General features: G+C 44.3%; 1 protein-coding gene across 1 annotated transcript in view; it reads left to right on the forward strand.

Moving 5' to 3' along the window:
• Nucleotides 1–530: 530 nt before the first annotated feature.
• The window catches only part of LOC311099903 (PAX3- and PAX7-binding protein 1-like), a gene marked incomplete at its 3' end in the record, with an annotated part of 89,713 nt that continues 76,978 nt past the window's right edge, over nt 531–13,265 (forward strand). Inside the window, exons 1-3 of the mRNA XM_084140622.1 lie at nt 531–940; nt 1,379–1,501; nt 11,117–11,329. Of these exons, the coding sequence (XP_083996748.1) occupies nt 664–940; nt 1,379–1,501; nt 11,117–11,329 (613 nt within the window). The 5' untranslated portion in view covers nt 531–663. The remainder of the gene's footprint in view (nt 941–1,378; nt 1,502–11,116; nt 11,330–13,265) is intronic.

A 13,265-nucleotide genomic window follows, 5' to 3' on the forward strand; every position in this document is an offset into this window, starting at 1 on the left:
TTGTAGTCCTAAAACCCGGAAATGAGTTACCTCTGGTTCGTTCAGCCATCCCTATGGGAAACATTTATGTGGAAAGAATAGGGTTTTTGAATAAACGGCGAAAGTAAGGCCAGAGGAGATCTTTATACGTTTTATTCAATGAGATAGTAGCATTATGTTAACATTACCTTTAGGAATTATGAAGCCTTTGTGTTAAAAAAAAAAAAATTGAAATTCTTAAAAATGCACAAAAAGTGACGTTAACTGATGAAGATTATTAAACTCAAATAGCTTTATTGGCATGGGAAACATATGTTTACATTGCCAAATCAAGTGATTTATCTCACGGAATAAAACGTATAAGATCTCCTAAACCTGTGTTTACCACACACCTTATTTTCGGCGTTTATCCCAAAAAAATAAACCTTTAATTTTCCACATAGGCATCGTCCAACGGGTCATGGCGGAGTTAGTGCCTACAAAAAGACGCCATTGCTATTTCTCGCTTGTCTGTAATATTATATTTATAAAAAATACGGGTACTTCCGTTAGCTGAAACGAAATGGCCGCCATCCGCTGCAGAGGCTATTTTGCGCGCTTCGTAGCATTTTATTGATATGCTGCCGTGTGTATTTTTTTATTTTTTACAGATATAGCCTAATTTGTTTCGGATAAGGAGCAGACATGTTTAAAAAAGCAAAAAGATCAAATTTAAGACGGAGGAATGAGTCGGACGAGGACGAGAAGGAGGAAAGCCAGCCAGCCCAGCAGCCATGCGGGCCTTTCGCCGAGGATCTCCCGATGCCCGATGCCCCCAGCACAGACGCCTTCTCCGGGGTTAGCGTGGACGTGCACCACGGCAACGGGTTTCAGTCAAAGGCCATCAAGAAGGAAAATAAGAAAACTCGGGATGCAGGGGGAGCCCCGAAAGCCAGTTTGCTGAGCTTTGATGATGACGAAGGTAAAGTTAACGTCGGATAGTTAGCTAGCTAACTGATTACCTCTCCTTTATTACCGGTAACGTGAGTTAGCTAATCTAGCTAGCTAGCTAGTTAACGTTAGTTGGCTAACTAACCGGTTAGCTAACCGTTTCAGCGGATATTTAACTACCTAATAAGTGTTCTTGTAATAAATACTGTGCTTCCGAGCTGACGTATTGAAGTGTTGACAATTTGACATTGTCAAAACATTTTTAAAACATTGTCAACGTTTCTGCATTGTGGGTTAGCCAAGTTAACTAATGTCAGTCAGCTACAGTAGCTAGCAGATTCAAGGTTGTAAACAACATAGCTAACTAGCTAACTAGTTAACAGCCGTTTGGTTGCATCCAATCTTCACATAATTTTTTTGTTGCTTGTTTCATTGTTTACACGAACGTTAACTGATCTCTCTCTCGTAGATGAGGCTGAGGTGTTCAGAGTGAAGAAATCCAACCACAGCAAGAAGATCGTCAAGCAGCTGAAGAAAGAATACAAGGAAGATCTGGAGAAGGTCTGCTATGTCAAACAAGAGCCCAACACCGGTAAGACACTAAGCCATCACACCTGCACTTTTGTGTGGGTGCGCCCATCGTATGTGGTCGCTCATCATGTGTGCATGCGTAGTGTGTTCATGTATTTGTTCATTTTTGTTGTTGCTCAAATTCTTTTATTTCTAACTAATGAAAATACGTCATTTTGTGACAACTGCATCCTCTCCTTTTTAAGTTACGTTTTTATTAGTCGTATATACAGGATACGCATGGTATACATGGCCTTCTGGATGATAGCGGGGTGAACAGGCCAGGACTCGGGTGGTTGTTGTCCTTGATTATCTTTTCTGGCCTTCCTGTGACATCGGGTGCTGTAGGTGTCCTGGAGGGCAGGCAGTGTGTCCCCGGTGATGCGTTGGGCAGACCGCACCACCCTCTGGAGAGCCCAGTGGTTGCTGGCGGTGATACAGCCCGACAGGATGCTCTTAATTGTGCATCTGTAAAATGTATTCAGCCTCCTGAGGTTGAAGAGGCGCTGTTGTGCCTTCTTCATCACACTGTCTGTGTGGGTGGACCATTTCAGATTGTCAGGGATGTGTTCCCCCGAGGAACTTGAAGCTCTTCACCTTGTCCACTGCGGTCCCGTCGATGTGGATAGGGGCGTGATCCCTCTGAAGTCCATGATCAGTTCCTTTGTTTTGTTGACGTTGAGGGAGAGGTTATTTTCCTGGCACCGCTCCTCTGGGGCCCTCACCTCCTCCCTGTAGGCTGTCATTGTTGGTAATCAGGCCTACTACTGTTGTGTCATCTGCAAACAGACCTCATGCTCCGATACCATCTGCCCGACGGTAAGGGAGAGAACAGCTCGTGGCTGAGGTGTGTGGGTGTCTTTCACGCTTAGTCCAGTGTCGAACTAAGCATGTATTTGTGTTGACAGTCATTGATCTACAAGTCATTTTGCATGCCAGGCATTATCAGTAGCCTAGTCAAACTGCACGCTTTGCGCGCTGACCAACAAGTGGTAGGCCTATTGCTGATCTGGCACCTCTGCGTGTTGCCTTCAGCATCACATGTTTGTAAAGTGGCTTTATTAGTTGAGTGACAACCAACGTAATTTGCTAGGTTATTTATATCAGTAAAAGTAGCTTAAGATGGAGCAGAGACACAACTGTCATCTGCCTTTACATGCTGATCAGGGCCTACAGTAGACTTCATTTAGATTGTTCAGGTTCACCATCCGCAATAGTTTTGCTAGAAACAATCAGTGTATTGTGGGTATATATATAGTCCTTTTTAGTTTAATTTAATAATGAGAACAGCAGTCACTTTTGATACCCACACTACATGGTCGAAGAAGAGAACTTCCAAGCGGTTGAAACCATTCGATTGTAAGATGTGGGTGAAATCCAAAGTTGCGCTATATATTCATTGGGTATGTCCATAGCACATTTTTAAGGTACATATTGATACATTACTAGCTCAAACATGTTTTTAAACTGCAAAAATGACTAATGAATTAGTGGGTGACGGAGACTTCAGATTCAAAGTGGTAGAGGGGAAGAAAAAGCAAACAGATGGTAGCGGGGTGGTAGATGCCCGGCTTCCCTTATGGGGAACATACAACATTTACACACACAGGTCAGCTCCGACAGATCCAGCTCCGAGAGGCCCCACGAGCGCCATCGGTAGAATGGAAAAATCGATGAGTTTTATGCAACAAATGTTAGCGCATCGAATAGTTTTCAAACTAAAACGTATCGGAGACCATGTATCCACATAGGCATCGAATCGTCTTGAAATGGAAAGATCCCTAGGGAGTGTGTGTATATACACTACCAGTCAGAAGTTTAGACACACCTACTCATTCAAGGGTTTTTCTTTATTATTTTTTTTACTGTTTTCTACATTGTAGAATAATAGTGAAGACATCAAAACTATGAAATAACACATATGGAATCATGTAGTGACCAAAAATGTGTTAAACAAATCAAAATATATTTGAGATTCTTCAAATAGCCACCCTTTGCCTTGACAGCTTTGCACACTCTTGGCATTCTCTCAACCAGCTTAATGAGGTAGTCACTGGGAATGCATTTCAATTAACAGGTCCACCTTCTTAAAAGTTAATTTGTGGAATTTCTTTCCTTCTTAATGCGTTGTGTTGTGACAAGGTGGGGGGGGTGGGGGGGGGTATACAGAAGATAGCCCTATTTGGGAAAAGACAAAGTCCATATTATGGCAAGAACAGCTCAAATAAGCAAAGAGAAACGACAGTCCATCATTACTTAAGACATGAAGGTCAGTCAATACGGAAAATGTCAAGAACTTTGAAAGTTTCTTGAAGTGCAGTCGCAAAAACCATCAAGCGCTATGATGAAACTGGCTCTCATGAGGACCGCCACAGGAAAGGAAGACCCAGAGTTACCTCTGCTGCAGAGGATACGTTCATTAGCGTTACCAGCCTCAGAAATGGCAGGCCAAATAAATGTTTCACAGAGTTCAAGTCACAGACACATCTCAACATCAACTGTTCAGAGGGGACTGTGTGAATCAGGCCTTCATTGTCGAATTGCTGCAAAGAAACCACTACTAAAGGACACCAATAATACGAAGGGACTTGCTTGGGCCAAGAAACACGAGCAATTAGACCGGTGGAAATCCAAATGGGAGATTTTTGGTTCCAACCGCCGTGTCTTTGTGAGACGTGGATAAACGGATGATCTCCGCATGTGTAGTTCCCACCGTGAAGCATGGAGGAGGAGGTGTTATGGTGTGGGGGTGCTTTCCTGGTGACGCTGTCCGCGATTTATTTAGATTTCAAGGCACACTTAACCAGCATGGATACCACAGCATTCTGCAGCGATAAGCCGTCCCATCTGGTTTTGGCTTAGTGGGACTATATCATTTGTTTTTCAACAGGACAATGACCAACACACCTCCAGGCTGTGTAAGGGCTATTTTACCAAGAAGGAGAGTGATTGAGTGCTGCATCAGATGACCGGTAGTGTATATCATGTGATGTTTTATTTTGACAGGGAGTCAATGCTGAGTCCTAAAAGTTATACTTTTGAATAATCTGTCCATAGAACGTTCTTCCAAGGGTCTTTTATGATCTTCCAGGTGCTTTTTGGCCAACTTGAGTCAACTTTTTGGAGGACATGGGTCCCATTTATGCCTGTTGAAAACCAAACATTACATTCCACCGTAAGAACCTCATACCAACAATGAAGCACGGTAGACCTGGACAACTTGCCTTTAATAGGAACCATTAATTCTGCTCTGTATCAGAGAATTCTACCGGAGAATGTCAGGCCATCCGTCGTCTGTGAGCTGAAGCGCAGCTGGTTCATGCAGCGAGACAATGATCCAAAACACACAAACAAGTCTACATGAAAATGGCTAGAAAGCAACACATTTGAAGTTTTGGAATGGCCTAGTCAAAGTCCAGACCTAATCCCAATTTTGAGATATTGCGGCAGCACTTGAAACGAGCAGTTCATGCTTGAAAACCCACAAATATCGCTGGGTTAAAGCAGCTCTACCTGCAAGAGTGGGCCAAAACTCCTCCACAGTGACGTGAGAGACTGATCAACAACTACAGGAAGCATTTGGTTGCAGTCATTGCAGCTAAAGATGGCACAACCAGTTATAGAGTGTAAGGGGGCAATTACTTCTTTAACATGTGGTGTGTATTAATGTGTGCTGTGTTTATATTAACATATACACACATTGTTGGGGCGGCAGGTAGCTTAGTGGTTAAGAGCGTTGTGCCAGTAACCGAAAGGTCGCTGGTTCTAATCCCCGAGCCGACTAGGTGAAAAATCTGTCGATTTCGCCCTTGAGCAAGGCACTTGACCCTAATTGCTCCTGTAAGTCGCTCTGGATAAGAGCGTCTGCTAAATGACTAAAATGTAAATTAGCGTGATGTGTGTGTGTGTGTATATTAACATGTGGTGTGTGTATTTAGTAACGTGTTACGTTCCCCAGCAAGAAAACCAAATAATGTCGCTCAAACAGAAGGGGGAACTAACAAAGAGTCACTGACAACAACCAAAATGAAACGGGTTTTAGGAGGGGTTCTGGAAGACACTCATAGGGGTGTGTCCACTGAACGTTGTCTAGCAACAACATCTGAAACCTTAGACACCCATTAGCGCCCACTAAGTTTGCCAAAGAGGAGGCAAACTAAATGTAAAACCCACACCAAACTTAAAGACAGGAAGCAAACCAAAAAGGTGGAGCAAAACAAAATCAGATAAAGGATTGTCTTTCTAAAAATCAAATGGGGAGAGCCAACTAAAGGTGTTGACCTTAATCTCTCAAGGCAACTGGGCCAGCCACTCTTAAATAGCACCTGGGCCAGCACAGGTGAAACACCTTCCCACTAACGAGATGGCAACCAGCACAGGTGTAACACATACTGACTAACGAGGTGACACCAATCGGTTCCTTCAGATCTCCTCTCCGCTTATTTTGACATCTTGAATTCTTAACGTATTATTTCCAAGTTTGCCCCCAGAAAAATATACATGTTGTTTAGTATATTCCCCAGGCACTAACTAGCAGCGAAAAAGTGAAATATGGTGACAGAACAGGCAACACAAAGTTGACAAAGGCCCAGGCTCAACAAACAGCAGCTAGCGCCATTTTGAGTACTGATGACAACTCTCCAGATACCCAGCAACAAGATTCTGCCACGGCAATGTGTCAACAAATGAAAGAGGCTGTAATAAAAACTATCAACGATCGTTTTGACAGGCTCGAAACAGAGTCTCTAAAGATGGCATGAACACAGCCGACAAGGCCCTGTCTGATCATGACACCCCGGTTCGGAGGCCTGGAAACCACCTGCGCGCAGCTTAAAAAGAACGAGGCGCTCCAAGCCAAGGTTCTCGATTTTAGAAGCAGGAGTCGCTGAACATCAAACTGGAGGACGAAGAACAATGGACTCCCACAGAGTCCGTGTCCAAGCTGCTGGGCGACGACAACTTCCCAAAGCCCCTCCCCATTGGCCGTGCACACTGCTCTCTACAGGCGACGCCCTCGCCAGGTGCAAAGCCACGCACAAAAATCGCAAGGGTTCATCACTTTCAGGAAATTCTACGAGTTGGACGACAGCGAGCTATGGAATACAAAAGGTTATCATCTTCCCCGACTACACCATGGAGGTGATGGAGCAACGGCGCGCGTTTCGAGATGTGATTCGGACCATGAGGGAGGCAGAGGTGAAATACAGCCTGCGTCTTCCAGCCAAGCTACATGTTCATCACAGCGCCATGACAAGAGTCTTCACCAAGCCCGAAGAGGCTGCAAGCTGCGTGAAAGTGTGAAATCACTCGCCACAAATTTCTAGGGATATTGACTGAGCAAACAGTGAATTTTTAGCTTTATTCATAAACGGTAACATTTAATTTGTTTACCAACAACCGCGGAGCGGGCTGTTAAGTCTGACTGTTAGCTTGCTAGCGTATTATTGGGTCTGTTCTAGCCATCATGCTAGCGTATTATTGGGTCTGTTCTAGCCATCATGCTAGCGTATTATTGGGTCTGTTCTAGCCATCATGCTAGTGTATTATTGGGTCTGTTCTAGCCATCATGCTAGTGTATTATTGGGTCTGTTCTAGCCATCATGCTAGTGTATTATTGGGTCTGTTCTAGCCATCATGCTAGCGTATTATTGGGTCTGTTCTAGCCATCATGCTAGTGTATTATTGGGTCTGTTCTAGCCATCATGCTAGTGTATTATTGGGTCTGTTCTAGCCATCATGCTAGTGTATTATTGGGTCTGTTCTAGCCATCATGCTAGCGTAGTATTGGGTCTGTTCTAGCCATCATGCTAGTGTATTATTGGGTCTGTTCTAGCCATCATGCTAGCGTATTATTGGGTCTGTTCTAGCCATCATGCTAGTGTATTATTGGGTCTGTTCTAGCCATCATGCTAGTGTATTATTGGGTCTGTTCTAGCCATCATGCTAGCGTATTATTGGGTCTGTTCTAGCCATCATGCTAGTGTATTATTGGGTCTGTTCTAGCCATCATGCTAGTGTATTATTGGGTCTGTTCTAGCCATCATGCTAGCGTATTATTGGGTCTGTTCTAGCCATCATGCTAGCGTATTATTGGGTCTGTTCTAGCCATCATGCTAGCGTATTATTGGGTCTGTTCTAGCCATCATGCTAGCGTAGTATTGGGTCTGTTCTAGCCATCATGCTAGTGTATTATTGGGTCTGTTCTAGCCATCATGCTAGTGTATTATTGGGTCTGTTCTAGCCATCATGCTAGCGTATTATTGGGTCTGTTCTAGCCATCATGCTAGTGTATTATTGGGTCTGTTCTAGCCATCATGCTAGCGTAGTATTGGGTCTGTTCTAGCCATCATGCTAGCGTAGTATTGGGTCTGTTCTAGCCATCATGCTAGCGTATTATTGGGTCTGTTCTAGCCATCATGCTAGCGTAGTATTGGGTCTGTTCTAGCCATCATGCTAGCGTATTATTGGGTCTGTTCTAGCCATCATGCTAGCGTAGTATTGGGTCTGTTCTAGCCATCATGCTAGCGTAGTATTGGGTCTGTTCTAGCCATCATGCTAGCGTAGTATTGGGTCTGTTCTAGCCATCATGCTAGCGTATTATTGGGTCTGTTCTAGCCATCATGCTAGCGTAGTATTGGGTCTGTTCTAGCCATCATGCTAGCGTATTATTGGGTCTGTTCTAGCCATCATGCTAGCGTAGTATTGGGTCTGTTCTAGCCATCATGCTAGCGTAGTATTGGGTCTGTTCTAGCCATCATGCTAGTGTATTATTGGGTCTGTTCTAGCCATCATGCTAGTGTATTATTGGGTCTGTTCTAGCCATCATGCTAGTGTATTATTGGGTCTGTTCTAGCCATCATGCTAGCGTAGTATTGGGTCTGTTCTAGCCATCATGCTAGCGTATTATTGGGTCTGTTCTAGCCATCATGCTAGTGTATTATTGGGTCTGTTCTAGCCATCATGCTAGCGTATTATTGGGTCTGTTCTAGCCATCATGCTAGTGTATTATTGGGTCTGTTCTAGCCATCATGCTAGTGTATTATTGGGTCTGTTCTAGCCATCATGCTAGTGTATTATTGGGTCTGTTCTAGCCATCATGCTAGCGTATTATTGGGTCTGTTCTAGCCATCATGCTAGCGTAGTATTGGGTCTGTTCTAGCCATCATGCTAGTGTATTATTGGGTCTGTTCTAGCCATCATGCTAGCGTATTATTGGGTCTGTTCTAGCCATCATGCCCGGCGGTCCTCATTCATGTGAGATGGGGAGAACAGTGCTTCATTTGGGGAAGCAGTGGGGAGGGAGGATTTCTCTGGGGAAGCAGTGGGGAGGGAGGATTTCTCTGGGGAAGCAGTGGGGAGGGAGGATTTCTCTGGGGAAGCAGTGGGGAGGGGGGGGTTTCTCTGGGGAAGCAGTGGGGAGGGGGGGGTTTCTCTGGGGAAGCAGTGGGGAGGGAGGATTTCTCTGGGGAAGCAGTGGGGAGGGAGGATTTCTCTGGGGTCTGTTACTGTGTTCGGTTTTTGTTTTCTGCTGCCAGACATTTTTTTGATTTGAATACGTTCATGTTTAAGATGTTTTATTTGAAATGCTCTTGGATATAAATGTCAGGAAACAATCTTGGGAATCATTCGGATGTTAAAGGTGTCTCATTAGTCTTGTGGAATGTGCACGGTCTCGGGCATGTGCGCGAAAGGGGTATTTAAGCACTTGAAATCACTTGGTGCAGAGTTGCAAAGAAAAAGACATATCTCAGACTGGCCAATAAAAATAAAATATTAAGATGGGCAATCTGAGATATGGCTTTTTCTTTGCAACTCTGCCTAGAAGGTCAGCATCCCAGAGTCGCCTCTTCACTGTTGATGTTGAGACTGGTGTTTTGCGGGTACTATTTAATGAAGCTGCCAGACTTAATCAATTCATTTGGCAAACGATCTGGCTATTCAATAAATTGGGGAAAAGGTGATCTCGTGTTTCTCAGATAATGTCACTGCAAGTGAGTTAGAGAAAAGTGGTGCATGACCACTTAACTTACCTGGGACTTAAAATACCTAGAAATCCAAAGCTCATCTTCAAGTTTAACTGCAGTGAGCTTTGTTGCAAAGCTAAAACAAAACCATAGAGAGCTGGAGAATATTGCCCTTTTTCTATGATGGGGCGCATTAATGCCATCAAAATGGTTTCTCTTCCCCGGTTCCTTTATCTTTGCCTTGTTTCTTACCTCATCATTTTTTAAGACTTTAAAACATTTTATTTTTTTTGGACTCGACAGTCTTGTCATTTGTCTGGGGTTACAAAAACCATCGCGTTTGTAAAGCCCACATGTAAAAGCCCAAGGAAAGTGGGGGGCTTAGGCCTCCCCATCTTTAAGCATTATTACTGAGCTGCAAATGCCAGGGCATTAACGTACTGCCAACTGGGTTTCCCTGATCAGTTGGACCCTGTGCCAGGGCATTAACGTACTGCCAACCGGGTTTCCCTGATCAGTTGGACCCTGTGCCAGGGCATTAACGTACTGCCAACTGGGTTTCCCTGATCAGTTGGACCCTGTGCCAGGGCATTAACGTACTGCCAACCGGGTTTCCCTGATCAGTTGGACCCTGTGGTTAAATATAGAAGTCAAGTCTGTATACAACAACAACAAAACGTGCCATCGTGTGTGTGCATATCAACATGTGGGGTGTGTGTACGGGCGACTGTTCGTTCCATAATGCAATTAGCAGGAAAACACCATTGTCAAAAGGGCACTGCACATCCTAGCAGTTTCATGTGCGAAATGTTGAGGTGTTCTAATAGGCTACTTTGAAGCAGGGTAAGACATGACTCATAATACAGTATGTATTAAAACATTCAGGTTTCAAACAATTTAAGTATGTTTTCAAAATGCATACTGCCTCCAGCTCATTGCACAGTGGTGTGTGACGTGCTGATGAAGCCTGCCGTTTTTTATGCCGCGTTCAAAACAACTGGGAACTCGGTGATCTCAGACTTGTGCGTTCAAGACAACTGGGAACTGGGGGACAAACGAGCTCTGACTGGGGAGAAATCGTTTTGAATGGTCATCCAACTCAGAATTCCAACTAGGGAACTCCTGGGCCTCCTTTCTAGAGCTCTGAATTTCCGACCTGAAGATCACATGATTTGACCTGGTGTTTTTCCGAGTTCCCGGTTGTCTTGAAAGCACCACAAGATGCAGCAGCAGCAGGTTTCATGCTGTCTGACAGGTTTTCCGCTCCAAGTCTCTGTATCTGTATGCTGTACGGTGTCATAAATAAGATACAGAATGAATATCCTGTGACACACGCACCAACTTAATTAACCTATGGACTGATAAGCATGACCAGTCAAATGCATTTCCATTGACTGGAATTTACATCAATGAAGAGGCTAAAAAGTATTATTTCACAATGGGATCTTTTTGTTCTTCTCCCGGGCAATTGGCCGGAGCAAATTGTATTTATTGGCTTTTCTATTTTATTTTTGGACAAAAGCCGTCTGTTACCGGCTAACGAAAACCCTGGTATATATATTAACATGTGATGTGTGTACATATTAAACATGCAGTGTGTGTGTGTGTGTGTGTGTGTTATCATGCAGTACGTGTATATATTAACATACAGTGCGTGTCCCCCCCCTCTCCAGACGTGTGGTCCCAACCCCTGGCCTCCATTAAAGAGGAGCCCGCTAGCAGGGCAGGCAGTGAGCAGGGAGAGGAGGAGATGGAAGTGGACAGCACTGATGAACAGGAGCCCAAGACGCAAAGCCAGAGCCTCGCCTCCAAGATCCCCACTACAACGGCAGCCGGAGCCTTCTCCAACACCAGCACCCTGTCCACGCTCAGCAACCTACGACCAGGTAATGGTTGGAAATGGTTTCCTAAATGGTACCCTATTCCCTGGTGGGGTCCTGGTCAACAGGTGACTTGCAGTACATCAACAGACACTGACACACAACAGTTATATCAACCTCCCGAGTGGAGCAGTGGTCTAAGGCACTGTAGCTGTGCCACTAGAGATCCTGGTTCGAATCCAGGCTCTGTCGTAGCCGGCCGCGACCGGGAGACCCATGGGGCGGCGCACAATTGGCCCAGCGTCGTCCAGGGTAGGAGAGGGAATGGCCGTCAGGGATGTAGCTCAGTTGGTAGAGCATGGCGTTTGCAACGCCAGGGTTGTGGGTTCGATTCCCCCGGGGGGCCAGTATGAAAGAAAATTTAAAAAAAGAATGTATGCACTCACTAACTGTATGTCGCTCTGGATAAGAGCGTCTGCTAAATGACTAAAATGTTATAATAGAGGCAAGCCAAGCCTTCTCCAACCCCAGCACTCTGTCCACTCAGCAACCTACCTCCCAGGTAATGGTGGAGAGTCCCAAATGACACCCTATTCCCTATACAGGGGTGCACTATCAGGCTACGTCAACAGCCCACTCGGCCCCTATTCCCTATACAGGGGTGCACTATCAGGCTACGTCAACAGCCCACTCGGCCCCTATTCCCTATACAGGGGTGCACTATCAGGCTACGTCAACAGCCCACTCGGCCCCTATTCCCTATACAGGGGTGCACTATCAGGCTACGTCAACAGCACACTCGGCCCCTATTCCCTATACAGGGGTGCACTATCAGGCTACGTCAACAGCACACTCGGCACCCTGCGTTCAGGTAGAGCAGTGTTTCCCAGCGTTAGTAGAGACTGACACCGAGCTATGGTCATTTATTGGTTAGGTTACCTTGTAGCGCTGAGCGATAAGTGCTTTCTGAGGTCGTTTTGGTTCGAATATATATATATATATATATATATATATATATATATATACAAATTATCACCGTTTTCGGTTTCAATCTATTTTTAACATTTTAAATTCATTTAAAAAATGACGAATTATTTTAGAACTTTTTAATGGGAATTCCAAAGCCAATAATAGTGAACATTCAATTGCCAAAACATTGAACACATTATATTCTGTCTACGCAACATTGGGTAGAACATCAATAGAACAACAGTAAATTAGTATGAAATAAATAAAATATTTCAGTTGTGTATATTATTTGATGACTTTCTATTCTTTTTCATTCATTAAAGTCATAATCTCATCTCTGCTCAGGCAGTAGCAGCCGAACAGCAAGACAACGTTCTCTCTGCTCCCCTGTACTGTACTGTCTTTAGTTATCCATTATTCTTGCCTAAGCGTGTTGCAGAGTTGGGCTGGTATAACTAACCTTAGGGCTGGGCGGTAAACCGTATTTTACTATGTACCGGTATTGACGGACGGACCGGTTTGGGTTTTTACTTTACCTTCTATAACGGTATTTTAATGTTTGGTTTGGTTAAATGTGATACGCTGTGTGTAACGTCTATTTATTTATTTACTCCGCTACTTGAGTTCTCTCTCGCTCTCTCTCGATGCCACTTTCCACACATACGTAGCCCCGCCCCCTGTCACTCAAGGAACGCATTTGTTTGTCGCAAGTCCAGTCTGCATGCAAATGCAACGATGTTGATGACAACGATGCGGGTTCCACTTTGCGTCTTAATATAAATCCACAAGCGTTCTATAATTACACTCACTATGAGGGCTGAGCGATAATGGCCTAAAAATATCTACATTTTCTCAAACTGATTGACAGTCTTTTTTTCCTTAATAATAATAATTTAAATAAAAAAAGAAGCATTGTTGTACAATTTAAAGGTAAAATACACTGCATTTCAAACAGCAATAATCTAATTAATTCAGGGCATGTGAAGTTATACCCAGGCTAATAATCCTTCCTCCCGAGTGGCGCAGTTGTCTA

Source organism: Coregonus lavaretus (genome assembly GCF_964263955.1).
Source record: "Coregonus lavaretus genome assembly, chromosome: 24".
Lineage (NCBI taxonomy): Eukaryota > Metazoa > Chordata > Actinopteri > Salmoniformes > Salmonidae > Coregonus > Coregonus lavaretus.